At 55.8% G+C, this 27,046-nt stretch overlaps 3 protein-coding genes across 11 annotated transcripts; 1 reads left to right on the top strand and 2 right to left on the bottom strand.

The window, feature by feature from the left end:
- Positions 1–1,825: 1,825 nt before the first annotated feature.
- Positions 1,826–12,135, bottom strand: PRRG3 (proline rich and Gla domain 3). Of its 9 annotated transcripts, XR_008579037.1 has the most exons (5): positions 12,074–12,135; positions 8,833–8,874; positions 7,986–8,158; positions 7,289–7,365; positions 6,612–7,088 (listed from the first exon to the last, which is right to left on the bottom strand). XR_008579037.1 is itself a non-coding variant. In XM_054839834.1 (4 exons), the coding sequence occupies exons 2-4, from the start codon at positions 8,837–8,839 to the stop codon at positions 3,587–3,589; spliced, it is 705 nt and encodes a 234-aa protein (XP_054695809.1). In that variant the 5' UTR covers positions 8,840–8,874; positions 12,074–12,135; the 3' UTR covers positions 1,826–3,586. The 9 variants fall into 9 exon arrangements, 3 of the variants coding, with proteins under 3 accessions (XP_054695809.1, XP_054695810.1, XP_054695811.1); XM_054839834.1 differs by lacking the exons at positions 6,612–7,088; positions 7,289–7,365; positions 7,986–8,158 and adding exons at positions 1,826–4,123; positions 4,646–4,806; XM_054839835.1 differs by lacking the exons at positions 6,612–7,088; positions 7,289–7,365; positions 7,986–8,158; positions 12,074–12,135 and adding exons at positions 1,826–4,123; positions 4,646–4,806; positions 9,259–11,763 and having other exon boundaries at positions 8,833–8,870.
- Positions 12,136–12,461: 326 nt separating this feature from the next.
- On the bottom strand, positions 12,462–13,517 carry RIPPLY1 (ripply transcriptional repressor 1). Its single transcript, XM_054839856.1, has one exon. The coding sequence runs from the start codon at positions 13,110–13,112 to the stop codon at positions 12,669–12,671; it is 444 nt and encodes a 147-aa protein (XP_054695831.1). The 5' UTR covers positions 13,113–13,517; the 3' UTR covers positions 12,462–12,668.
- Positions 13,518–17,078: 3,561 nt separating this feature from the next.
- CLDN2 (claudin 2) lies at positions 17,079–18,395 on the top strand. The gene has a single exon (XM_054839838.1). It carries the CDS (start codon positions 17,235–17,237, stop codon positions 17,928–17,930), a length of 696 nt encoding a protein of 231 aa, XP_054695813.1. The 5' UTR covers positions 17,079–17,234; the 3' UTR covers positions 17,931–18,395.
- Positions 18,396–27,046: the final 8,651 nt, after the last annotated feature.

Raw genomic sequence — 27,046 nt, 5'->3', positions numbered from 1 at the left:
AAGAAAAGAAAAAAAAATCAGCTGTCAAAACCCATACGAGCAAAATGCTTAAGTAGCTGGATTTCCTCCTTTAACTTTCTTTAGGGCTTTTTCTAGCTATTGCCAAGCAACACACACCCCACACCCCCCACGCTCAGCCCCCGCTTTGGCACTTTTTGCATTTGCAGCGACAGGGAATTTCCGGCACACTAAGCCTGTGAGTAGGTTTAAGTCCTGCAAGTCCGGAAAAATCTGCGTCGGGGAGGGAAACCCCACAGCCTCCCTCTCTCCGTCCCTCCCGAGCCCAGGATGCTCCATACAACGCAGGCGGGGATACCAGCCTGGTCCAGCACCCCCATTTCACCTCTCAGGATGGGGTGCTGGCGTGAGCCCTCTGCTAGAGGAGCTGACCTCGCTCGCTGCTCCGCCCTTCAGCTTGGGGCTGCACCGTGTCACGGCAGAGGGGCTAACGGGGAGGGAACGGCTGTTGTCACCGGCTCAGGTCCTGCCGCCTGCCACGGCCAAGCCGCAGAGCGCAGCCGGCCACGCAGAGCCGGGGTGACCCCTCTGCCCTCCGCGTCCCCCGGCCTCCGCTGAGGAGCAAAGTGCTCCGGAGACCCAGACACGACGCCCCAGCGCCTCCCGCTGCCGGACGCGCTCCCCAGCCGGGGCCGCCCGCAGAGCCCCGTCCGCGGCTCCGGCACCCACCGGCTTTGCGGCTTGCAAAGGGAAGGAGTGGGGGGCACTTACTTTTTTTTTTTTTTTTTTTTTTTTTTTTTTCAGTCCAAGGCAACAGTCAGACCAGCAAACAGCCGCGCCAGCTGCCAACTAGGGCGGTGCCGGCCAGGCCGGCCCGCCCGCCGCGCTTAAAGCCGTAGCCGAGGTAATTAACGAGCTGCGACTCGTCAGCACGGCGCCTCCCCGGGTACAGGGGGCACCGCTCGGCCCGGCCCGGCCCCGCCCCCCCGCCCGCAGGTCAGCCTATCCCGGCACTGATGACGGAAAAGTTTGCCAGAGCGAAAGGATTGCTCTTGTCAGGGGCAAAACCGGGGGACAGAAGCAGACACCCCGTCCCCCCCCACACGCAGCCTAAGGATGTTTGCAGGCAAACCAACCCACGCTTCAAGGCGAGGCCTCATCCTATCTCTTCTTGGCACCCCAATTCTGCTGCCTGTGGCAGTCCCAGCCACAGCAGGTCCCCATGGGAGCCCTGGCAGGAGCAGAGACAGTGGCCAACCAAGCACTGAGCTGTGCCAGACCTAATCTCTCCTGCCTCTCAGCGGACTCCTGAGCGATAAAATGATCCATTTGGGATGAATGAGTTTTAAACAATTCTGAATGGGGACGGGGTCCAAGACCTGACTGTAAAATCTGGTTTTGAAATGGCTTAAAATAAATCCCACGCTGCCCTAGTCTTGTTATTTAAAGGGGATTATCTAAGAGGTTTAGGAGCACACAGAGGAACAGCAAGACAACTTGTGCACCTAAATCCTCTCAAAGATCTTAGGAAATTCCTCTGTACTTCACCTACCAACTGGTCAGGGCTCACAGGACACACTCCAGCTTTCACCAAGAGTTGTGCCACATGCCCAGAGAATTCAAAGGCTCTTAGTGGATGTGTGGGGTTTGTTCCCAGTCCCACAGCAGCACACACCAGATCTCCAGAAATGGTCCCCTCCTCACTGGGGACTGTGCTGCAGCCGTGCCTGGGGCGGGTATTAGTGCTATTGTCCCACAGCTGTCTCCATCCCCTCGTAGAGCTGAGCCCCAGCACTCCCACGAGATGGAAATCCATTTGTTCCCAGTGAGACGTTCCCTCTGTGGGAAAAAGCCACCCTGTGCCACTCAGTGAGGGTTTTTTAATAAATACCTTTTTTTTTTTCTTTTGCACAGAAATATACCAAGTTTTACAGAATACAAACTGTAGAGATAATGACTGAGCATCAAAGACAGAGGATGCAGAGCACCCTTCTGTCTCCCTCTGGTCTTTTCCAGGCTCTGTCCCCAATGCTCGCTGTCAGGTCTTCCCATAACCCTGATTTGCTAAGGTCGAAAGGCAGAGTAAAGGCCTGGGAAAGGACAGACAAGGTGCCAGCAGCTGCAAACCCCACGTGTCCCGCCCCAGGAATGGCCACGCTGGGCAAGCCTCAGCTCTGGGCTGAGGGTACCTGCTGTGAGAGCATCACTGGGACCAAGCATGGTGCAGGCAGCCAATGGATGTCCAATAGCCTGTCAGTGCTGGTGGAGAGACTGGTGCTGGGGTGAACACCAAGGGGTCTCAGTGCTGGGAGTTTCTGTGCTACCCCTGCGGGGTGGGTGAGCACAACGCCCTTTTTAACCCATCAGACATGACTGGAAAGGACAGCCCCATTGCTTGGACCCCAAAAGCAGCTGCCCAGGAAAGGGGGACACTCTGGTCCCACAGCAAAGCACCTGGCTCTGCCCTGCTCTGGCACCACAATCACCCCGTGGTCAGGCACAACACAGTTTGGCCCTGCTCCCAACCCACCCGGACTGCCGGGTTGTGGCATGGTCAGCTCTCACCTTTGCAGCCACCTCTGTCAACAGGCCTGGAGGAAAGCGGAGTCTTGCATTCCCCTTTACCTGTTCTGGAGGAAAAAGAGCCTCAAAGAGAGAGGCCAGGCAGGACAGAGAGGTTCAGGGTCAGGAGAGGGGACGTTTGGCCCATCTGCAATCTCCCTGTGCCAACATCCCACCTCTGGGGCAGACACCAGATAGGCCACACTCCAGGAAAGAGAAGCATCCCCACCACTTAAAGCCATGGGACCACCTTTGGCTCGAGATCAGAGATGACCCCATCAGCCAGCTCCGCTGCAGCCAGACCCTTAGGTGCCCTGCCCCCCACAGGGGGAAAGCGGAGAGCATCAGGGAAAGGACCTGCTACTTACCTCACATACAAGACCACCACGAGCCTTTCCTGCTTTCCAAAGGGATCTAGGAGATCAGAGAGCACCTCACTGACTGCTTCTCCCTGATCTCTGGACAGCAAATGCTGCTACAGGGACCGCGGGATGGACCGAGCTCCCCACTCACACCTGCAGCAAATCCACACGGGGGAGGCACTTTTTCCACAAACACAGACCATGGACACTGACTGTGGGGATGGATAGAAATTTGCCACACCCCTCCCGCATCCCCAACTCCTAATCAGAGCCCCAAGCAGCAAACTGGGACCCGATGAAGATATGGGGTAAGGCTGAGCAGTGCCCCAGGGAGGCAGTGAGGCCATTTTAATCATGGAGAATGTTATGTCTGTTCGAGGGGGAAGTAAGGAAATCAAATGCACCATGGGGACACCCCCGCATTGAGCCAGGAACAAGCTGCCGCTCTGCTCTAGCTGCTACAGCATTTATGTGAGCAGGGAGTGAGGGGCAGGAGATGGCTGGCTGGCTCCAGAGCTATCCCTGCAGCCCAGCCTCACCCCACTTGGGGACAGCTATTTTTGGTTAGGAGGATAAGGCTATTGTGTGATGGCACCAGCAGGTGAGATGGGGTGCTGACTGGCACCCAAAGGGGGTCCTGGGCACAGCAAAGGGAGAGGGGTGAGCATGAGTGTGTGTGAAGAGGCAGGAGGGAGGCAGACCCGCTATTTGCCCGTGACAGAGGCAGCAGCCACAATCTCTTCATACTTTGGTGGTGGGTCATTGTCGGAGATGCTGGTCTCTTCACCGCTGCTGCTCTCTGGGTGGCCCGTCACCTCGTCATATGAAGGTGGAGGGGTGGCACTGGACAGTCTGGAGAGGACAGAGACTGAATGTTCTGGTGGGTAGAGGGTGCCATCTTGCTGGGGGGTACCCCCAGCTCTCCTGTCTCCAGCCACACGGTTGCTTGCTTCTCGCTGATACTGGGTTTCCCCTTGGCTTTGCGACTGCTCCCGGTACACCATAACCCTGGGGAGGCTGCGTCCTGTTCGGCTGGCCAGGTAACGATTCTGGGCATAGGAAGGGCGGTGGCGGGTAGCCTTTTGAAGCTGGCACCTCCAGATGATGAAGAGGGCGATGACTATCAGAAGAGCCACTCCCAAGAGGGGCACCACCACGTACATAGCATCTGAACGTTCTGTGCTGTGCCCAGGGTCCTTGACAGAGTAGACAGAGTTGGTGTAGCCCTTCCAAAACTCCATCTGCAGCAGGAACAGAGAAGAAACTGTCATGCGCTGCAGGTGGGACAAGCACCTCCTGACCACCATCAGCAATTATCACTGCCCTCCCTAGGCCCATAAAAGAGGCAGTTTTTTGGCTGTCCCCTATGATCCTCACCAGGGTGCAAGCATCTGAGGTGCTGTGGGAACCAACACAAAAGATCAAGGGAACATCCATCAACAGCGGCCAACAGCTCCTGCACCAAGCAGGGAGAAATTTGGCTAACACCAACCCCAGCCTGGAGAGACAGCACAAATTTCCCATACATGCCATGGGAGTGCCAGCTCAACCTGCAGCTGTGGGGAGGGTGTCCTGGCAATGCCAAGGTGAGGGCATTGCTTGGGAAGGGAAAGTCCTGCTGGAAAGCTAGGCCACAGTATGCTGCCTGCAGAAGGAAGAGGACAAACAGAAGCTGTTCCCCCTGTGCTTTTTTTCTCTGCCCCCAGCCCACTAAGGTGTAAGCCCTCACACATCCACTGGGGAGCAGGGCAGGACAAACACACCGTCTTCTCCTTGTTCTCGAACACTTCCTTGACCTCCTCATAGCTGCAGACCTCCTCAATGCACTCCCGCTCGATAGTGCCCTGCTGGATCTCCTCCAGGAAGCCGTTGGCTCGGGGAAAGCGCTTCAGCATCGAGTGGGCATTCCTGGCCCCCAAGAACACTGCAACACACAAGGTAGAGACATGCTGAGCAGGGACAATCCCACACTTGGCCTCTGCCCAGCCAGGCTTTCCCACCTGGCTTCCCACAGGATTTTGTTGATACAGGCAGCCCAAACACCAAAAGCCCTGGGGTACAATTCAGTTAGCACAGCAGAGTGCCCGTTGAGGGAGAGCATACGCAGAGGGGTGCAGGGCTCTTTGAATCTGCCCAGAGACATAAGGCATCAGGAGCATCCTTCCAGCAGGGCTGAGATGCTAAAGACATTGGAAGCGACAGCTGCAGACCACACAGGGCAGCTGAAGAAGAGACAGAAGGCTCCAAAAAGACTTGTTTTCAACCTCCTGCCCTTGATGGGATTTCACCTTGCTGGCCCTTTGCTGCAGGGCAAGGAAGATCCCACCAGGTGAGCTAGACCCTGCAGGGCTGGGGAGCAGAACCAGCCTTCTCTGCCAAGACGCAAGGCCAGCACTGAGATGGACTCACAACACATAGTGCATTGCACATCATTCCACAGTGACCCTGTGCATCACCCCAGAGTCTCCTCCTCTCCTGCTTCACACCTCCACAGCCCCCCAGCAGGAGAGCAGACAGCCTGCTAGAAGTTGGTGTCCCTGCTGCCAGCTGCTGTGGGCTCATGCAAGCCCAGGTGGCTTCAAGGACTGTGTTCAGATCCCAGAGAAACCACTGTGTCTTCTCCCAGGCCCACCAAGGGCAAACATCCTCAACACACGGGGACAGCACAGGGGGTCACGAGTCAGATACTGAAAGGGGCCTGAGCCTCTCCTCACATGGCATCACGTTCTCATCCCTACTGCATTTTGGTGCAGAGACCTCACAAACGTTCCTCTGCTCCCAAAGCCTTGGAGATGCTATGTTGCCCACATCAGATCTTCCCACAGAGCATGCAGTCAGGAAGCCAGACCGAGCAGGAACAGCACCTTCCTGCCTGCAAGAGACATAGCCCTTTTAAAGCCTCTTCCCCTCCATATTCTGCAGGAGGGAGACCTCCATGGGGTACAGGGAGCAAGTACCTACCAGGACCTACAGCATCACAGGAGAGGCAAATGAGTGGTTGCCCAGAAAGCAGAAACACCACACAAACCACAACCCTTCCAGGATCCAAACATCCCATGCGCACATTTCATAAGACAGTGTTTCTGTAATGCAGCTCAACACACTCAGCTGTAGGCTGGCACCATCTCTTCCCACCAAGCCATATAATCATGCTGCTTCCCTTGAGAAAGATGAATCAGTTCAGCTGGCTGATCTGTAGAAACCTATTTGCCTCCTCAGGCACAGTCTTCCATTGGATCAACCAGATGAACCAGCTTAAACTGCAGCAACATCAACAGACACAGGACAAGGAGGCAAGGGGACAGCTGGAGTCTCCCATTAGACCAGTTTGGCTGTAACACAGCAATATTCCTTCAATAAGGAGGTTGGTGAAGATCAAATGTAACAGTTAGTGAAAAGCTACCAAATTCTTTCATTGGGAGCCTTTTACCAGAGAGACCGGCAGGTTTTCTTCTGCTTTACCTTCCATGTATCTTGCTCCTAAAACAATACAGGAAGGTATTTGTGAGAGTATTTGTAAATGTCAAGGCAGGGACAAGATCATGGCATAAGCAACTACTACTGTGCTACACCATCCCGTGCTTGGAGGCACTGTGCTCTTTTTGTGCTGTGTAGGTGCACTTTCCCCCCCCGTGATTTATTAATGGCTTGCTTCAGTGAGAGAGTTTGCAGAGGGCTGAACCACTGAGGTGTGAAAGAAGAGCAGCATTAATGATGTGAGTCAGAGACTTCCTCTCAGAATCGACTTTATTATGCAAACCTTTTTTTTTTTTTTTTTTTTTACAAGGACAATCGAAAAAGCTTTTTCAAGAGACACAGAAGGCATCTCGCAGTAAGGCTGGGATCAGCTTGCCTTGGCTTTTGCAGTTGAGGAGGGCAATCCTCGCTGGAGAGGGAGCAGGTTGGCAGGCCAACCTTCTCTTGAGCCTTTCCAGAACGAGATGAAATTGTACAAAGGCACCATCCATTCCACAAATGTCCCATCCTTTGCTGGAGAAGTCTGGCCTCACCTCCTTTGCCTCCCGCCTTGATCAGGCTGCATTATCAACGCTCCCCACCTCAGCACTTGAGTCTGAGCCTCTTTCCAACTTCCTCAGCACACCTTGGTGCAGCAAGCTTGGCCGCAGATCTCACTGTCAGGGTCTTCCATCCCTGCAGATACCAGTCACTTGACCCCTTCTCTGCTTTGCCATGCTGAACCAGCCACTATGGTGGAAAATAAAAACAGACACACAGGCAGGCAGGCATCACGAGCAACGTCCTGACTGAAAGCATGCTGCGATGGAGGCGTGTGCCTCTCCCCACATCCAATTTCCCTCAGGGACCTTGAAATGGCAGAATAGCAGACACTAAGTCACTGCTCCCTCCCCTCTTTTACAGGGAAAGTACAAGGAGCTCCCACGCACCTGGGGACCAGAGCAGAGAACCAACGGCCTTCAGGAAACGAGCCTTGCCAACTCTCATCTCCAGCCTGGATCCCCAACTGACACAAAGAGCAGACACCTGAGCAGGTACTGTCCATGAACCACAGGGCACAGGGGACTTCCCAAGGCCCAGCAGCTTCAGTACTGACCCCTTGTGCCTCTCCAAGTCTTCCCACACCAGCTGGAGAACCGGTGCTCAGGAAAGATCAGAGCTTTAGGCAGGGGGAGCAAGAGTGAGGGCTGGCTTCACTACATCCCTGCTAGGTTTCCTGAGGTGCTGATGGCCCCTGGTGACAAGCAGACTTGGCCACATCAGTACCCCACAGCTATGCTGCCCAGTGTGTGGGGACACCCCCAGGGCTGCTTGTCTGCAGAATGACATGTGGCTGTGTCTGCAGAGGGACAGCCAGGGCTGCATACTGCCAGAGCACGATGGTGAGCACGCTGACCACCACATCCACCTCCAGCATGTCAGGGTCACCACAACGGGGACATTTCCCATAACCAGTAAGTGCTGGTGAGCCAGCACCTGAGCTCTGGGAGGGAGAAAAGGCAGCAGTGGAGGAAGGCAGGAACCCAGCTGGGTACCCTCCTCATTAACAGAAGATTAAAACCACTGCCTGAAGATCTCCGCTCCCTGCCCCACCTAGCACAGCACAGATAATGAAAGAAGGCATACCTGTCATCCCTGGGGTCGTCCTCCTCCTGGCCAGTGTGGCTACTGCCTCCACCGTCATAGCTGGCTCTGGTGACACCTTGACCAAATCCCAGCCAGATCTCTACATCTCCCCGTTCACAACCATCATCCTCCTCAAGCTCCCATCACATTGGTGCGTGCAACCCCCATGCAGGCTGCCCAGAAAAGCGAGGAGGGAGGGCTGAGTCCAGCTTTTCACAGACCATAGGCCATCCTCCACCCTGCACCCTCACTAGTCTCAGCCCAGCTTTAGCCACTGGCCCCAAGCAGCCCCATCTGCCAGGCACTCCTTCAGATGCCAAGACGCAATGAGCTCCTGGCGGGGCTGAGTTAGGCAGCTGCTCATCAACTGGGAATGCAGAGCCCCAGTGCCACTAGCCACCCAGGCTACAAGGTAGTGTGGCCCCCAGGATGGACAGCTTGTGGAATGCAAATCATGGGCCATGAGGAACACCACTGTTAGGAGATGTCGGCGCAGACCGGCAACCCTTGCAGAGGCCAGTCAGTCCAAAGAGCCTCAGGGAAGCCTGCCTTGCACAGCAAGCATCACGCAAATAAAGAAATGCTGCAGCATATGGGGAGTCCCAGAAAGGTCAGCCATTCAGCACTTCCTCTTGACTCCCACCTTCCACAGGGGAGAGAGAAGGATAAGTCAGGCCAGACCTCAGACCTCATCCAGGGATAACAGCCGATGGCATCTGCTCCCCACAGAGAATAACACCCTCCAAAAAGCATAGACACCCCTTCCTTGAGAGGTGGCTGCCAAACATCCCCCTTCTCTCCTCCAGCACCACCGCCACCTCTCCGCTCTTGACTGGGGAACACTTACTTGCCATGCTGCCTCACTCAGCTACAGGGGGCTCCTGCCTACCTGCAGGGAAGAAAACAGGAGAGTCACTGACAGCTTAAATTTCACCCCCTGAAGCCCAAGACCTCCATCACCCAGGGTCAGATTCATGCAGAAAGCAGGATGCTGACTGGTGGACCCACGACAGTTCCTAGCCAAGCAGTACCTCTTCAGAGAGCCAAGGACTCACACTGCCTCCCCACTCATCACATGGCTGGAGGGACCAGAGGGGTTCAGGGCACCCTTGGCTCTCTGAGAGCCTGGGGCAGGTCTCTGCCATACTTGTGCTGCACCAGCCCAGGGAGGGCCAGGGCCCTGCCCAAGAAGCCCAGACGGCTGCAGACAAGTAAAGTAAGAAGGGAAAAAGTGGACGAAGGAGAGTCAGCATATCTCATCAGCAAAGGTGACCTGCGTGTCAGAAGCTGCTGGGAGCAGCCTGGTGTTCTTCCCTTTCAGAAGAGATTGATGGATACAGGTAAAGCAGTCATCCAGTTTTAAATCAACTTCACAGCCATGCCAGTTCTCACTTCTGCAACTCCTACCCACAATCTGCAATAAACAGGGCCGTTTTCTCCACTGCCATAAAGCCGACTACACAGCAGGAAAGAAAAGGATGTGCCTCTCCTAAAGGTTGTTAGGCCAAGCTAAGGGCAGCAGCAAGAGTGACAGAGCTCCCTGCACACCCAGGACAACAGTTCTCCAGCTGGAAAAGCACCTTTTGTGCTTCAAAAGCAAAACTAAACTAAATGAAACCCTACAAGAGTGAAACAAAGTCCTGCAGAAGCAGAGTACATCCCTCTCTGCTTGCAGGAGGAGTTTCACTTGTTTTTCACCTGTTGTCTTCTTCCTGTGCTTGACACTCCACTGATCAGACTATCCTGGGCAAACTCATCTCCTCTTGCCTTGTGTGATGAAGCCACAACTCTGTCAGGAGACAGAGGGGACAGGACTAACCAGCTTCTACAGGGATTTATTGCGGATGAAGGAGCAAACGTGGTTAGAAACAGCAGGAACTAAACCACATGCTGATCCTAGGTCCAGGACTTCAGATATTGAGAGTTATCCCAAAAGCACTTGAATACGCTCAGCTGCAGCGAGGTCAGGGACAGCACAGGGCTGTTCACGGGGCCAGTGAGGCTAGAAATACATTTGTCATTTCACATAAAAGCCAGGCATCCAGACACACAGAAGGGCTGATGCACACCACCACAGCAGGCACTACCACATCTCACCAACAGCCACCTTCTCAGCAAATGTAGCACCTCTCCCTGCCAACATCGGGTTTCCTGTGGTTTCTGAGGTTCCTGCCCCAAAAGTGCAACGGGCCAAGCAAGCCTGGAGCTGTCTCCAGAGGCAGAAAGCAGCTTATTTCCAACGGTTTATGAAACTCGGATTTCAAACCTCAGTCTGGAGTTTAAGCAGGAGTGAGGGAAAGCGGCAGAGCACCAGAATTACACAGGAGGGGTCTGCCGCCTTCTGTGCCCCACCACCCACACCAGGAGGATTTTTCTCAAGAAACTGCACACCCAACTCCGCTTCTCTGAGCTGTTCTGGGGGATATGAGAGCAGCTGAGAGGCCTCCAGATAGGAGCATTCCCCCACAGGCTGCATCAGCTCTGAGCAGGGACTACCTGACCTGCTTTTGTTGTCATCAGTTTTTACAAGGAGACCCAAACCCACAGGACAAAAGAACGCACAGCATGGAAAACTTGCCCTCATTGTTACAGGCATTCTCCCCCTTTGATAGACATGAGAAGAGAGACGCAGAAATAAGGATATTCAAGACCAGATTTGTCAGGACCCCTAGCTCCATAACTCATGTCATACATCAGGCAACGCATTTAATGCATCAGGAAGATTTTATCCTTAACTTTTTTCTAAGCATCTGTGCCAATGCACACAATGTCAGAACTCAGAGATAGTTTATTCCAGTGCAACAATAAGCCAGGTCTACACAAGCCTACAAGCACGAGTGATGCCTGCAAGAAGGACAGACATCCCAGACATTTATTTTCATTTCCACATGCGAATTCCTAACTACCTCCCCTGGCTCCACTGAGCAGGAAAAGCTGGACCACCGCACACGCTGACACCAAGATGAGCAGCATCCCTCCCACCTCCGCACAAGCCAAAAGATGCCTGAAGCTGGAGGCTGACCTAGCAGATGCCCACCCAGTCCTGGTCCCCCCTCCGGCTTCCCAACACGCATTCACCTCCTCTATAAATACCCCATTGATAGGAGGTTGCTAAGGCAACTGTGAGGAGGTGCGAGGAATGCAGCCATGAGAGCGAGGATGCTGCAGTCACACATTTGTGTCTCCCCAGGGCTCCCCCCATCTCCACCCTCGCTCCCATCACCGATGCCAAAGGAGGAAATCGTGCTGGTAAAATATGGTGCGTGCGCAGTGCCGGTCTTCTGCAGACCTCGAGCGGGCGTGGGGGGCGCACTGGGAGGTAGCACCTCATTGCCAGGCTGAGGGGTACAGGTACAGGTCAGGGGGATCCACAGATGCCAGTGACGTGCCACAGCACGGAGAGAGGCTGCTGGCTCTCCCGGCATCACATAGGCACAGCTGCCAGACGCTCAGCAGGATCCTAGCAATATTTGGGGTTTTCCATGCCAAGATCCACAGCGAGGAGAAGAGGCTGCACCAGCTCTGTTTGCCAGGGGCCACAGGGTCCCCGTGGGGTGCCAGGATGCCTCACCCTCCCAAAACAGCCTTCGAATCCCATCCAACCCCACACGGCCGGTCCTCGCACTGCCCCCAGCCAGCCTCCGCCCCAGCCCCTCCATCCCAGCACTAGCCCTGCCTTCCCCAAACCCAAGTCCAAATTAGTTCCACCCACGCTTTAGTGCCACCCCCCTGCAGGGTCCCCTACCCAGCTCACCTGCCCCATCAGCCAAATGTGAGCCTGCCCAACTGAGCTGGGCTTTCTAGTCGCAGGCGAACCCCACCACCACACCCCCTGCCCCCCTGACACACCCCACCTCCGCAGCTTTTCTCTTCCCCAAACACCCAGAAACCCTTTAACAGCTCCGCGACCCAAGCCCATCCCCGCCCATCCCAGCACCCCATAACCGACCCACAGCTCCTGTCGTCCCGCCCCATGCCCCTGCCTGCCGCCCCGCGGCCCCCCTCACCCCATGACCACGGCCACTGTCGCCCTCGCCCCCCGGCAAGGCAGGGCAGGGAAGGGCAGGGCAGCGCCGCCCCGCCCGTACCTCATAACGACCTCACACCCCGCCGCAGCCGCTCCCTCCCGCCGACTGAGGGGAAGGCCCCGCCCCCACTCCGCCTCCTCCCGCCCCGGCACCGCCCCTGGGCCAATCGAGACCCCGCCGCCAGCGCGCACCGCCTTCCTCCTCCCGCGGCTGCAATAGAAACGCAGAGCTGGGGCAGTGGGCGGGGCTACACGCTCTTCCCCCACGCCAAGAGAGACTGGTAGCCAATGAGAGAGGGATACAGCTGCTGGGAGCCGCCACAGTGGCTGCTGGGAGCCGCCACAGTGGCTGCTGGGAGCCGCCACAGTGGCTGCTGGGAGCCGCCACAGTGGCTGCTGGGAGCCGCCACAGTGGCTGCTGGGAGCCGTAGTCCCCTGTCCGGCGCGGCGCTCCGAGCCAGAGGCGGGGCTGCCGGGCGGCCTGGAGCCGGAGCAGGAGCCGGAGCCGGGCCGGCGGTCGCGCAACCCCCGAGTGCCGGTGATCCCGGGCGGTAGGGTCTGTGCCCGCTGCCTGTCCACATGATGTCTGCAGGGCAGGCATCTGCCTGCACCTCCTTGGTGCTGCCGGGCCTGCCCTTGCCTGATGCACTGTGCCCTCACACCGGCCTGCCAGGGCTGCCTGCTTGTGGCTGGGGACCTGCTGCCATGTCCCCTGCTTCCTCCTCCTCTTCCTCCTCCTCCTCTTCCTCCTCCTCACTGCCCGAGTCCTCGTAGAAGCAGAGGGTGGCCTGCACTGGGAAGTTCTCCAGCAGCTTCTCCCCCATGCCGTACAGATAGTCAAAGGACTTGGACTTGGGCCAGAGGATCCTGCTGGGGAGACCCAGGGTGAGAGCTGCTGCCTGCCTGCTGCCCTCGGGCCCAACCAGGATGCCCAGCAGCAGGGGACGTACCTGACTGGGTGGTGGAAAAACGCCAGTGTTTTGTCGGGGCCGCCGTCCCCCGCTGCATCCCGAGTCCAAGCCTGAGGACACACAGTTGGGGTGGTACTGCACTGGGGCTGCTGCTGCCCCCTCCTCCTGGCGTGGTGGCAGGGGGCGCATGGGACCCACCCCCAGCAGCAAAGGCAGGAACCTTTCTCTCCCATTGGCAGGGGTGATGCCCCACAGACCTGGCAGACCCTTGCGGGGTCATCCTGCCCTTCTGTCCTCTGCCCCTGGGTTTAGGTCCTCATACCCCCGCAAAGGAAACTGGCATCTACCTCCTTCCCTGACGGGCTTTTTGCCAGTGTAATCTCCCTGTCGTGTTCAAAAGCTCGTGCCCAGGCATCCCACTAACCCTCTGAGGAATGCCCGCCAGGCCTGGGAACAGGCGGCCCTTTCAGGCCCCCGTGGTGCAGCTGTGCTGGCCGTGGCTGCCCAGGTGGGTCTACCAGGCCCTGCCCTGGCGAGGCTGCGTGGCTTGTGGGGCAAGGGGTGATGCACCAGGGGAGATGGGCACAGTGCTGCCCTGCAACACTGCCAGGGTGAAGGAGTCTGGGGCGAGAGGATGGTTTTCTGTCAGAGACCCCAACCCTGCCAGCAGGAAACTGGGGGCACCCAGCAGGGAGTGTAAAACTCACAGTGTCTATCTGCTCCTGCTGCTGCCCAGTTCCCTCCTCTGCTCGGGGCAGCCACGGTCTCCAGGGAGGCAGGGATCTAGGTGTGGAAAGCAGGTTCAGTGCAACAGCCGCCCACCCTGGCCTGCTCCCCCTTGCCTTGCTCCCCCACCACCACAGCCACGCACCCCCAGTCTCACCTGCCTGGCTCAGCCCCTGCCTGGGTGCATGGCTGGGGTGCCAGGCACATGCAGGTGTCCTTCTTGCCCCGCTACAACACCCCCCAGCATCCCTGGGAGCACCCAGCATTGCTCCCCAGGCTCTGCACCCTCTCTGTCACCCGTGGCTGCTGGGATCAGAGAGGTCCCCATCAGAGCAAGGAGCCACGCAACCTTCATCTGAATCCAGCTGGAGCCTTCCCCATCCCACCTTCCACCCACTCCCTGCCCTCTCCACCCTCCCCATTCCCCGCAGGCTGCACAGCACCCAGGTACCTTCCCCCTTGCTGCAGCACCAGGGCTGGGCAGGCATCGGCTCCGGGCACTTGGAGCCCATGGGGAGGCAGACAACGGGCAGCAGCTTCCATGGTGGCAGGCAACAGTGTTCCCTCTGATGCTGCAGACCCTTGGTGAGGACACCTTTATAGCCCTGCCCTGTCCAGTGACTCACAAATTCTTCGGGGCAGGGGCAAGGGCAGGGGAGTGAGGGACTGGGGGTGCAGGGACAGTGGTGCCCAGGGTGTGAAATTTGTCCCAGTTGTGTAAACAGAGGACTGGGGAGGGGGGAGGCTGGGGGCAGAGGAGGTGCAATCTCTGGTGGAAAAGCAAAACACAGAAGGGAAAAGTTAGACACCATTTGTGAGAAAATCCCCAGGGGGGAACAGGGGACAGCAGAGACAATTAACAAGGATGATTAAGTGCTCTTTGTAGCTATTTGCATAAGGGGGGGGGGGGGCGTGGGGAGAGGATGGGGAGTGCTGGGGCAGCACGATGGCACGGGATGGGGACAGTGCAATGGCCATGTGATGGGACAACCTGATGGGCATGCCATGGGCTTGTGATGGGGACGGTGCAATGGGCATGATGAGGACCATGTGATGGGCATGCCCTGGGGACACGGTGATGGGCATTGATGGGGTGCAGTGGTGGCAAGCACAGAGCAACCAGGAGGCAAGTGATGGGATGCTCAAGAGAGGACGGGGAAGGAAGACAGACAGCAGTGGTGGACCCCAGGCATGGGCAGGGCAATGGTCCAGCTCAGGCACCCAGGCCCCCCGCATGGATTGCCCCAGGGAGCTACCAGGCTCTGTTCCCACACTGCTGGCACAGTGGGGAGAGCATGCACTTGCCTGTGCTCCCTGCCCTCTCCTTTGGCTTTTTGAGATGTGGACCATATCAGGAGGTACAGAAAAGCTTCTCGATATGAGCGTGCAAGGCTCGGCCTCCCCTGGCACTGCCACACATCCCATCCCTGCCTGCTGCTCCTGCTCGAGTGCTCAAAGCAAGGTGCTACTGGCAGACAGGTCACCTCCTGCTCCTGGGAGGGTTTCAATTTGAGACAAGGAAAGAAAATAGCAAATGGTCCCTGCTGTAGCTCTGCTATCAGCATCCAAACACCCCTGTCCAAATGCTGGCTGGACCCTGCTCAGCTCCGAGCACAGTTTGTCACCAGGGGCCCTCCCTGCCCCTCTCTATCTGCAGCAGCCAGCAAGCAGGAGGGGGCACGGGGCCAGCACAGCCCTCATTACTGCCTCCATTTGCTCCTCATTTGGGCCAGAAGTCTTACAACAACAAACCCCACAGAGGACAAGCAGGGCCAGGACGAGTGAACCAAAAGCCCGAGCTCACCCTGCAAGCACAGGGAGTTCAACCTGCCAGCGTTTCACTGCCCCTCTGGCCCCAGCACAGGCAATGCAGCCCAAAGCAGACACGGTGGCACACGGTCACCTGCTGGCCACCAAGGCTGGCCAGAAAGGTGACAGCAAGCCACAGACCTGAGCCACTTAGGCAAACCTACTCTGATAATTAATAGACAACAAGCAAAATGAGGCATCCCAGTTCCCCAGTCCTTCCCAATACTGAAAGGGTTTAATTCTGATCTGCAATAAGCCTCTGATCCAGGCTGAGATTTGCAAGTGGATTTTGCAAAGCTGTAGCTAAACAATTCACAGCCCCTGATCCCCTGCGCTGGGGCCCCAGCCACTCGCCCTGCCCCAACCAGCCATCTCCGGTCCTATGTGACCCCTGGCCGCTGCCACCCTCGGTCCCATGCTGTGTCTCCAGCTGCCTCCGTAAGTACCGCAGAGCTCCAGCATGACCCTCCCGTGCCTTTTAGCCAGAACCCCAAGCACCCCAGGTGTTACTTTTGCAGCAACACCCCTGAGACAGAGCAGGAGGTCTTGGTTAGTGCACAGGAAAGGAGACAGAAAGTTGGGAAACTTTGGTACCAAATATTCGAATTGCCAGCCGGGTGACAGGGAGAGAAACAGAGGCACTGGTCCATGGCAGCACTCTCAGCCGGGAGTATTCCCAGGGCCAGAGGCCGCCAGCCATGGTGTCGGCGTGGTTTGGCATAGACTCAGTCTGGTTTCGCAAGATGCCAAAGGATGGGGAATTTTGAAACAAGGCAGAGGGAAAACAAACCACCCCACTCCACTGCCTCTGCCAATGCCGCCCCCCCCCCCCCCATGCCCAGGACTGCAGGCAGGAGATGGCACCGGCAGAAAAACTTCTGCCTGAAGCAGCAAGCACGAGCTGCACCCTGGTGTGCTCATCCCACCGAGGCATGGGTCACCCCACTCGGCCAGGGCGCTCCTGGGAAGCATCCCCAAGGCGCTGCCAGCATGATTTGCCCTGATGTAATTTTGCCCTCCATGGTCCTCCAGACTCTCCTGGGGATGCAGGCATCACTGTCACATGCATCCCACTCCATCGTTGTCCCCAGCAGCATAGAAAGGCTGATAGCCATGGTTCAACCTCAGGTGGGCACATCCCCTTGTCCCACCAGCACCTTGGCAGCTCAGGGTGGGTGATGGGTGGCTGCAGGTTCCTTGGGTGAGCCCTGTGCAGATGGGGACGAGGTGCAATCCCTCTTCTTCTGCTGTGGGAGCTTCAGGGTCACCACCTGAAATTGCCTCCGACAGGTCCCAGACAACATGGCACAGCCATAGCTTTTTGTCTTCCTTGGCTCAGGTCGCCACAGAAGACAAGGGACCCCCAGGAAGGATGCAGGCTCCTTCCCCCTGCCAGCGGCCGGCTCTCCATCCCTGCCTGTGCCCCGGTGCAAGGGAGGGCTTTGGCATCCTTCCCGGGCAGCACTGCTCTGTCTCTGAAGTCTGGCTAGGCAGATAGCAGAGGTGAAAGGGCGCTTGGCGCTCCTCCACAGGCTTTGGTCAATTGTTAATCGGGGAGGGATTGCTTTCCACTCTTGCAGGTAACCTCTCTTCCCCCTGGCTCCCACCCACGTGCCAGTGCCCGCACAAAACCAGCACTCCCAGCAGTGGGGTGGAGCTGCAACGCGGCGAGCGGAGCCACCAGCAGGGCCATGGGAAAGGTAAGCACGGGAGTGAGCTGCTGGTGAGCTGGGTGAGAAGCCGTGAGCCCTGGGGAGGTGACAGCCAGCTCCCACCATGGTCTCCATGGGGCTCCAACTGCTGGGCTATGCCATGGCCTTCCTGGGCTACATTGGCACACTGACAACCACACTGCTGCCCACCTGGAAGACCAGTTCCTACATTGGCTCCAGCATCGTGACAGCTGTGAGCTTCACCAAGGGGCTGTGGATGGAGTGCGCCACATACAGCACAGGCATCACCCAGTGTGACATCTACAGTTCCCTGCTCAACCTGCCCACCGACATCCAGGCGGCCCAAGCTCTGATGGTGAGCTCCTGTGTCATTTCCTCCCTTGCCTGTCTCCTCACCGTCGTGGGCATGAGGTGCACTGTCTTCAGCCAAGGCTCACCAGGCAAGGACCGGGTGGCAGTGGCGGGCGGCGTGGTCTTCATCCTTGGGGGGCTGCTCTGCTTCATCCCGATGGTGTGGAACATCCATGTGGTGCTGCGGGATTTCCACAACCCCATCCTCCCCGACAGCATGAAGTTTGAACTTGGGGAGGCACTTTACCTGGGCATCATCTCCTCCCTCCTCTCCCTCGTTGGCGGCTTCGTCCTCAGCACCTCCTGCCCTGCCCGGGACCCAACAGCCACCTACACAAGCAGCCACCAGCCCCGGCTGCTGGCAGGCAAGAGCCTCCAGCCCTCCATCAGCCAGACACAGAAGACCAAGAGCGAGCTCAACTCCTACAACCTGACAGGATACGTGTAGCAGCTGCGAGTGGGAACCAGGCCAGCACCTCTACTGGCTCCCCAAAGCATCCAGGCTGGCACCAAGGGAGCGTAAGAGGAGGATGCGGTGGCATCTCCCATGCTCAGCCCTCTCGCTCACATGCTTGGGGGGGTTTGACGCCACTCTCTCCCCAGGGATCCTGAGAGCCTTGTGACTGCTCAGAGATCCCAGCTGGTGGCTTACATCAGTGAAGGACCCCGAATCCGGCTTCTGTTCTCTCCTTCGTGCTGCCAGCCTGCAGGCAGCCCCTGGCACAGTGGGATCCCAGCCCACATCCCCAGTGAGCCTGCCTGGATTGGGATGGGTGGGCTTGTGTCCCCAGGGACCAGCCCACTGGCCACAGAGGCATCACAGGGGGGGTCAGGGCATCCATGCGGATCTGGAGTCACTGCTGGGGGGGTTGAGTGCTGGTTGCAAACCGATGTCACAATAAACCTGTGTTTCTAGCCAAGCTGTGGCTGAGCTTTCCTCCAGAACTGAGGGGCCCTGGCTGCTCCCCCAGCAGGGTGGGCTGTGGTGGGGGCCGTGCTTACTTACATGGTGAGTCCGTAGTGCAGAGGGTGCCCCCAGTCCTTGCCCTGGCCTGTGTCCCCTCCACCCCATGGCTTTGCCACCCAGGAGCCCAGGTGGGTGGGAGTGCTGTTAGAGGAGGACCGGGCAGGGGGAGATGGAAGGTGTCAATTCCCTGCACCGTTTGTCCCTGGGCCACCATGTTGGGTGGTTGCCATGTGCCACCACTGTGAGGGTGCCAGCAGGGGCAAGCACAGCTCCCCAGGGGCTAACAGCAGGCAGCACACACACACACATACACACACACTCCAGTCCTGCTAGCTTCCAAGGGTGCAGGTATCACTGGGACTGGGGTGCCCGCAGGGGGATTCGCTGCCCCCAGGTGCATGTCAAGGTCCCCAGGTGGTGGGGAAAGCCTCAGCATCACCACATCTCCATCCCAGGATGCTGTGAGCACCAGCACCCAGGGGGTAATACGGTCCTGAGCACCAGAGGCAGCTGCTGGTCACAGTGGAGGCTGAGCACCCCAACACAGCTGCAGAGGGGTCTCGCAGGCAGGTCCCGAGCCTGGGAGTCCTTGCAAGGGGCTGTTCTGAGAGGAAAAACGCCACCAGTGAGACATTGGTAAGCCACAAGGGATGGGCAGACAGGGGCCAAGACTGCTCCACACGACCCTTCAGCAGCAGTGGGATGTGGTGCGTGGTTGCAACCCTGCACAGCAGCAGCAGCATGACAGCTTGCATAGGCTGCCGGTGGCACGGCAGGAGGAGAGGAGGCGCAGGCAGCACAGCCCTGGTGCCCACCAAGGAGCAAGTACATTTTAACCACCGTGCTCCTTCTGACGTCCCACTGCTGGAGATGAGATAACCCCACTGCTGCTTTGCCACAGCACAGGGCCGCCTGGAGACCCCCTTGCCCTGGCTCCCTGTCCCCCAAGGAGCAGGAGGCTTTGGTCTACCTGCTGGCCCCTCATAAAGCAATTTAGATTAGGTCCCAGAGAGGAGGGGACCGTGTTCCCCGCATAGACGTCACCACCGTTACCCTTGCACCAGTGAAATCATGTTTGCCACAGGGTTAACACACTCCTGATAACAGCAAGTCACGCTTTCTCCCCTCCTCATTGAGCAAGGGGCCACCCGGGGACCCATCCCCAGCGTGACGCTCGTTGGAGGGGACCAGGGTGGATTTCAAGGCAAAGGCCAGTCACCCCCTTTCCACGCCCAAGGGACAAAGCGCTGCCTCAGACTTGGACCAGCTGAGTTACTCATTGCTGCCCTGGGGAAAAGAGCCCTGGGTGCAGAGGATGGGAAGTGTGCAAAGGCTGCAGCCCCCCAGGAGTTCAGTTAAGTCCTTCAGCCGTAAATGTTTTGTTTCTGGGCAGCTGACGCAGAGAGGAGGTGAGAAAATAGTTGGTACAAGAGGTCATGCCTCCAAAGAGGAGGAATTCCTGGGCGCCGAGTCCTCACCCCTCGCCTCCCACCCCAGGCTGCAGGGCTGAACAGCACTACCTGTGTCTGCGGACAGGGGCTCTGCTAATTAAACAAAGGGGCATTTGAAACGTTTGATTCAGAGTTTGATGGCTGCTGGGTTTATTAACACTTTAATTCAAGCAGCAGAAGAGCAGAATTTTGGTTTTAGAGGAGTCAGCTTTTGCACAGCTTTCCCCTGAAGGAGAAAGGCAGCTGGCACAGGCAAGGGCAGGCAGAGCGAGGAGCTCGGGTACAGAAACACCCGTGCTTTGGGCAGACAAGCACAGGGCAGAGGCACTGCAAGGGGCCTCAATGTTCCCAACAGCCCCTGTTTCTTTCTCATCTGTGCACGCCTGTTCCATGGGTGCAGCACACCAACTTCAGCTGTGGCACAATAGGAGAGGAACTAACAAGCATCACACTGAAAAGGGGGTGAGCCTCCAGCCCTGCCAAGGCGGGGCCCCTGCATTAAGCATGGGTAGGCTCAGGGAGGAGGAGGTTTCTTCACTCCAGCTTTCCTCGCTTTTAACTTGAACACACACAAAGATGGAAGTGTTCAAGGCCACGTTGGATGGGGCTTTGGGCAACCTGGTCTAGTGGAGGGTGTCCCTGCCCATGTCGGGGGGGGGTGGAACTAGATGATCTTTAAGGTCCCTTCCAACCCAAACCATTTATGATTCCATGATTCTGTATATGAAACTTGATTACAGGTCAAGGCAGATTGAAAAGGATTTTCCACTTCTTTACGAGCAGGAGCGGATGACAGGGAAGGGAAGGACACTGAGTGCACAAACATGGTGGCAGCGGTTATCTCTGCCTCGTGCAATAGACATTCCCAGTTATCGATAAGCCGGGTCCTTGAGGGCAGGCTGGATGTGGCCCAGCCCAGGGCCAGAGAGGACGGGAGCCCAGACTGCCCTGGAAGCCAGCTCCAGCAACGGCAACCATGAGCAAAGCAATGGGGCCAAGCCAGCTGGTGCAGTACAGAGCCAACCCCTCAGGTCGCCTCCGGCCCCTCACCAGCTCAGCAGGAAAAACTGAGGATGCTCCAGGTTTTTCTGCAGAAAAGCCACAGAGGAGCATGGCCCCAGCTCAGGACAGGAGCGGGATGCAAGGGGGACGGGCAGATAAGGGGAAAGCAGAGGAGGGGTAGGAAGAGGGCTGGGTGGGGAATGGCTCCCCCCTCAGAGCGCCCGGGCTGGAGCCATGGCCTTGCAGGACAGCATGGTGCTGCAGGGAGCCTTGCAGCCCCTCACTGGAGGGCCAGGCTGCAATGACTAATCCCCTGTCATAAGGAAACCAGTCCTTCCCCTCTCTTCTTCTTGCTCTGGATGGTGCCTCAGATGAAGAAAGGGGGCAATAAAATACTAACATGCCCTTATCTTCAAAAGCAATAGAGTCACTATAAATGCCCAGCACACTGAAACCCACAGCTGCACCTGGGCCAGGGGCTGCAATGTCATTGGATGGTTGTGAGAAACAGGCAGAAAGTCCTGACTACTACTTCTGAAGAGGGAACAACACATGCTTGTCACCAAGGCCTTTGCATCCAACCCATGCTCACCAGGCACCCCCACCCACCACCCCCAGCAACCCTGGCGATGCCCTCACCAAAGCACCCTCCTGCTTCCCTGGCCCAGCAGCGCCCAGCCACGGCCCCGTACAAGTGGGGCCTCTTCTCAGGCAGAGCACTGAGTAGGGATGCCCGGGGGGGGCGAAAGGGCACAGGTTTGTCCCAGACCTGGCCAGATCCCATGCCTCCTGCCTCCCTGGAGCCCTCCAGGCAAGCAGAGCTTTGCACCTTCTAGCATCCCCGACCTGCTGCTTGGTCCTGCCTAGCATGCCTGATCGGAAGCAGCAGCAAATAATCCATGCAAGCTCTCTGAAGAGTGTCAGGCCAGGTGCTGGGAGAGCCCGTCTCTGCCCACAGCCCCCAGGGAGTGCTCAGATAGCAGAGGCAGGAGGGGAAAGAAAATTCAGGCCAAGTTTCTGATGGGCCAAGGCACTTGGAAAGGGCCTCCACATTCCTCCACTCTCCTCCCAGCTGCAGCACACTCCCAGCTGCCTCCCGTATCACACCAGAGCCTCCCAGCCCCTCAGCAAGGCAGGGCTGGTGTGGAAGAGGACAAACATTTCCTACCCATGGCATTACAGCAGCCTTTTCAGGAGCAGCAGAGGAAGCGCTATAGAGAGGGGCTGCTCTCAGGAACTTCAAACCCGGACTCCCAGGCTGGGCTAAGCAACAGCTCAAGTCACGGACTGTGCTGGTGGGAATGGGAGATGCACTCCTCACCCCAGCTATGCCCTAGGCCCCACAAGATGTTCCCGCTGTTGGCCACGCTCTAGCCCAGGAATCAGCCTCATGGTTTCACCTCAGGGCATCTATGATGCTTGGCTGCCAACTGCAGTCACACTTTACCTCCAAAGGCTTCCTGCCCTTCCAAAGCCCTGGGGATGGCCCCATCCAGAGTCACACAGCCAGGACACTGCCATGAGACCGCTGGTGCCTGGCTCTTCTCATTTTACTGGGAGACGTTGCAATGGAGGTGAGGGGCTCAACTTCCAAAAACACCTTCAGTCAGACAAAAAGCCTGTCCACAAACTCATGGCTTTCCATAGCCTCCTGGAAGAGACCTGTTTACAGGCACTTTAAAGGATCTTTTGATCTTTAAAGATATGAGGGAAACAGGGCGGAATGAACTCTGTGGCACCGCAGGGGACAGAGACCTTAGGGTGTATCAGAGGAGATTGCTAGAAAGCACCTTCCTGGCTGGGTTTGAACAACAGCTCGAAAATCTATCAGGAGAGTTATAAAAAGTGTTTATCTCAGAAAACCATGATATCTGTGAGGACAGCATGGAGGTTTGATCTTCCAGGCATTACATTAACATCACAATCAGATTTCTCCGTAATTTGAGTCTAATCTACACTAGAGGAGCTTTAGGTTAACGATCGCAGCAAACCTAGCATGTATGCAATCTGTAGTAGCGAGAGCAGGCTTTATTAGTAGAACTAACATCAATTCAGCAAGCAAAATAAGCTTTATCACCAAGACACACTTTTATAGTGATGTAAACATAAGCTCTTCCAGGGATTTTACAGAACTATCAGAGACTATTAGAGACTCCATCTCCAGCCAGAATCTGCCCTGGAGAACTGGCCTAGAGAATTGAAGAGAAATTGTCCTGCACCCTTGGCAGCTTCACTGCCGATTGATGGTTAAACAGCACCATGCTGACAGAAGAAATGAAGAGAGAGGATCCCAAACACCTTTACACGGATGAACTGAGCTACAACCACATTAGCCAGTCCACAGATTCATCCCAAACAATCCAGTCTACCAGCCTGTCATCTCCACGCTCGGGGTACACTTGAGGGCACCAATATTTCAGCAGCTGCTAACCTAGTTTCATACCTAGAAGATGCTCAGACCCCAGACACAGCTAAGCCCCTCCAAGCTCTCTGCTATGCACCGAGTGTCTAGAAGAAACAACATCACCCTGTAAGCACAGAAACCAGGGAGGCTCCACCGGCTCTGAGGCTGCCTCTTATCTGTGCTCCGGGTTTCAGAGGAAGGGTGTGTTTTGATGCAGCTTTTCCCACACTGCAGGACTAATCTTTCCTCAAGGCAGGTGACTTTTTTCACAGAACTTACAACACTCTCTATTTCTGGGATGTCCAGCCTGCTAAAAAAGGCTAAAACCAGGACAAGACCCATGTCACAAAAAAACATGATTGCTTTGAATTTGCTTTCCTAGAAAAGCTGTCTCTCTAGGTCTCTCAGGTCACTGGAGCTAAGTCCCACACCACCGGCTATACCTGGCAGGTGCTCCCAAGATTGCGCCGACATGCATTTTCCTTACCCGAATTTTTACCCCTTTCCTTTTGGGGGAGGATGGGAGCAATTCCAGCCTTAAGGCTTAGAGAAGCCCAGGGAGTCTGCAGGCATTACAGAGCTAAGGAGCCATCACTGGCTCCATGACCATGATGCTCCTGTGCCCTTTGAGCTATTCCAGTACCCTTTTACAGGAATGAGGGTGCTGGCCTTTGCCTTTGGATTTTCCCCCGGCTACAGTGGAGGCCAGGCGGCAATTAACCTCTGATCTTCCCTGCAACTGAATGCTTCCTCATTGGCCTTCTGGTCTTCCCAACCCACCTTTATTTTAATGGTGTTTCCAGATTGCAAACTGGCAGGTCGTTTCACCCCAGGTCCAGCCACTGGCCTGTGCAAGGCCACTCTCTCCATCTCTGTGCAGGCAGAGGAGGCACAGGCTGCCTGCACTGGGGGGAGGCTAGCAGGTGAGAGACCACAGATGGAAAAAACAATTAGCTCCTTGTTTTCAAGGCAAGGAGAGCAGGCACTTCAGGACCAGGGATGTTCCTCGGCAAGGGGAAGGACCTCTATGCTGCAAAGCAAAACCCCTGGAAGGGGAAAGCAGCTACCAGCACAAAGACCACTAGCTCAGTCCCAGGGAGCGAGACATGAAGAGCTGCAGCTGCCAGGAGCCTGCTAACATATATTGAACTTCTACCTCCCCAGACAGGAGGAGACCTGTCTATAGGAGGCTATAGACAGGAGGCTATAGGAGACCTGTCCCTGTAGCTGATGTCCCCAGGCTTGCTCACAGACAAGGGTCTTGCTGTGAGTTATGGCCTCCTTCCCAAAACCGAAACATCCCCTCACCCAGATGTGTTAGGGTGACTAGCGTCCCACATAAGGCACATGGGCTGATTTCCAGCTTGTAAGTCTGCAACTGAAAATAGGTACGTTTTACCACACAGGTCACAGGGAGATGCAGCTAATCCCCCCAACTTCAGTACTTCTGGCTGAGTAAAAGCCTCAGGGGGAAAAGGGGGAATAACCAGGGCAAAACACTCTGTAAACGCAGCCCAGTCTTGTACAAAGAGACAAGTTTATCCTCAGCTGTCCCTGAGCACAGCTACCCTTTCCCATGGGAGATCTTTGCAAACAGAAGGAGGCTGCCCACAAAATACAGTGCTAAAGCTCCCAGCTCACCAGTGGGATGAACAGAGCCAGACCACCTGTGGTGGCGTCAGCAGAGGGGAAACATGGCAGTGCTCTTCCCTGGCTCCTCGCACCACCTGCCTGCTCCTGCACACCTCTCACTCAATGCTGGAAAGCAAGGGCAGGACAGGCTGGGTTTCCCCTCCGAGCCTTGCAGGGTTGCTGGCTACAGCCCCAGGACTTCACAGGGCACAGTACGGTACTGACAGGGAGGATGCGAAGAGCTCTAGGAGGCGAAAACTTTGCTAAACAGCCTTATCTTTGAGTTGCTTTTCTGACCTCTTCACCTGCAATAAATATTTATCTTCACTGCACAACTTAATTCCCCCAAACTACTATGGCGTCAACCTTCTAGCACAGGCACTGTTGACCAAGCTTTGAAAGATGCAGGAGAGAATTGCCAAGTTTCAAAACCAGGTACTTTGATACCAACTTACCTAAGGAAAATTAATAGCTGCACTATTTGCCAAGTTACATCCATTTAGGAAACGCTCCATCACAGAACTGCTTTGTGTGTTATTTCTTTACACTGAGGAAAACAAATCAACTCAAGAAATGTCAAAAGACCCACGTATTGCTGTTAGGAGCATATATTTTGCCTTGCTGGTAATGTGAGACAGAGAGAGATGAGAGTACGATGCCTGCTAACTGTTCACAAGCTGTTAAATGCTTCCATGGGCTCACAGATCTTGCATCAAAGCTGCCCTTTGCTCACCACCCCCTCATTCAGCAAAGCCCAATCCTACCACTGACACCTGAGCATCTGGTTTCTGTACATCACGCAAACATGTTCTCCTTTCCCTGGGTGGCAGGAATTAACCAGGAGGAGCTCTGAGTTGTGCAGGCTCTGCCACAGCTCCCTCCTGGGGATGGGGTCTAGTCCAAGGGCTCCACACGTGACATGACAAACATCAAGGATGTCTGTGAAAAATCTTCTAAAAAAATAAAGTCAAGCAGTATTAAAGTTCAGATCCCAGAGCTAGTTATAATGGGATGGAATAAACAAGATGCAAAGAGGAGCAGCAGCAGCAGCAAAGATTACCAGCTCAACACATATGTGCTGTGAAGAGCATTAAGATGAAGCCTGAAGGAGGTGTGGACATTTCCTGCTTTAGAAGCAGCTTTGGAGAAGAAAATAAAGGTCTGTCTCTTCCCCTGCCTAGGGTAGATGCTTCAAAGGATGACTGGCTTTTGAGATAAAACTTCGTAGCATGATCAGAAGCATGACAGCTCCCCAAGATCACTGGCTATTTTGCACCTCAGAAACCATATTTCATGCAACCATAAAAACTAATGCAAGCATCCCAAACATTGTGAAAAGAAACTTTAACTCATTGGGATATCCTGGTGCACATTCAATCTCCTCAACAGCTCTGCTTGAAAATTAAATGAAATGGGGGTGTAGTCTTGTGGTTTGAGGACCAGCTGGCAAGATGTCAAAAGCAAACAAACAAACATGAATGGAGATAAGAAATGCTACCTTCAAACCATGAATGGAGGGAGATAAGGAAGCTACCTTCAAGCCTAAGTGTTATCACCCGCAGTACTGACCTGAAAACATAGTAAACAGCACAATCCGAAAATGTCACAGAAACAGCTCTGAGATCTAGAAACATGAGCTGAAAATGAAACAGGGTTCAACCAGAAAGGAAATCAGGAACGGTATACACAGAGATAGCACCTACAGAATGCAGAAAAAACACAGCTGTATAGACAGATCCTTTCAATCTCAACTAGCAACAGTGAAAGTAACTTAGTATTGTGTGTTAAGTCCAGCCACGAAGGAAAGGATGTCGCAAAGTCCTTAACACGCAGGATGGGGCACTCTCTGTCCATATACCTGTGTTGCTCAACTCTGACTTTCAGGCAACACATACTACATGTTTGGTGATACCACCTAAGCCACTGTTTTCTGTCACATGGTGGTGTGTTTTTTCCAGGATAAATGAAGTGCTTGAATCAAAGGAGCAAGGCTGTGCTGGCCACTGAGGCACCCTCTCCTCCATACCCACCATCTGGGCAAGAGAACACACTTCAGGAAGGACAGTAAATGCATGACTGTAAGGGGGCTTTCTCCTCAGCTCCTTTAA

This window comes from Grus americana, chromosome 12 (genome assembly GCF_028858705.1).
Source record: "Grus americana isolate bGruAme1 chromosome 12, bGruAme1.mat, whole genome shotgun sequence".
Classification (NCBI taxonomy): domain Eukaryota; kingdom Metazoa; phylum Chordata; class Aves; order Gruiformes; family Gruidae; genus Grus; species Grus americana.
Note: the sequence above shows the minus strand (reverse complement) of the source record. Positions and strands in the feature narration are given on the sequence as shown.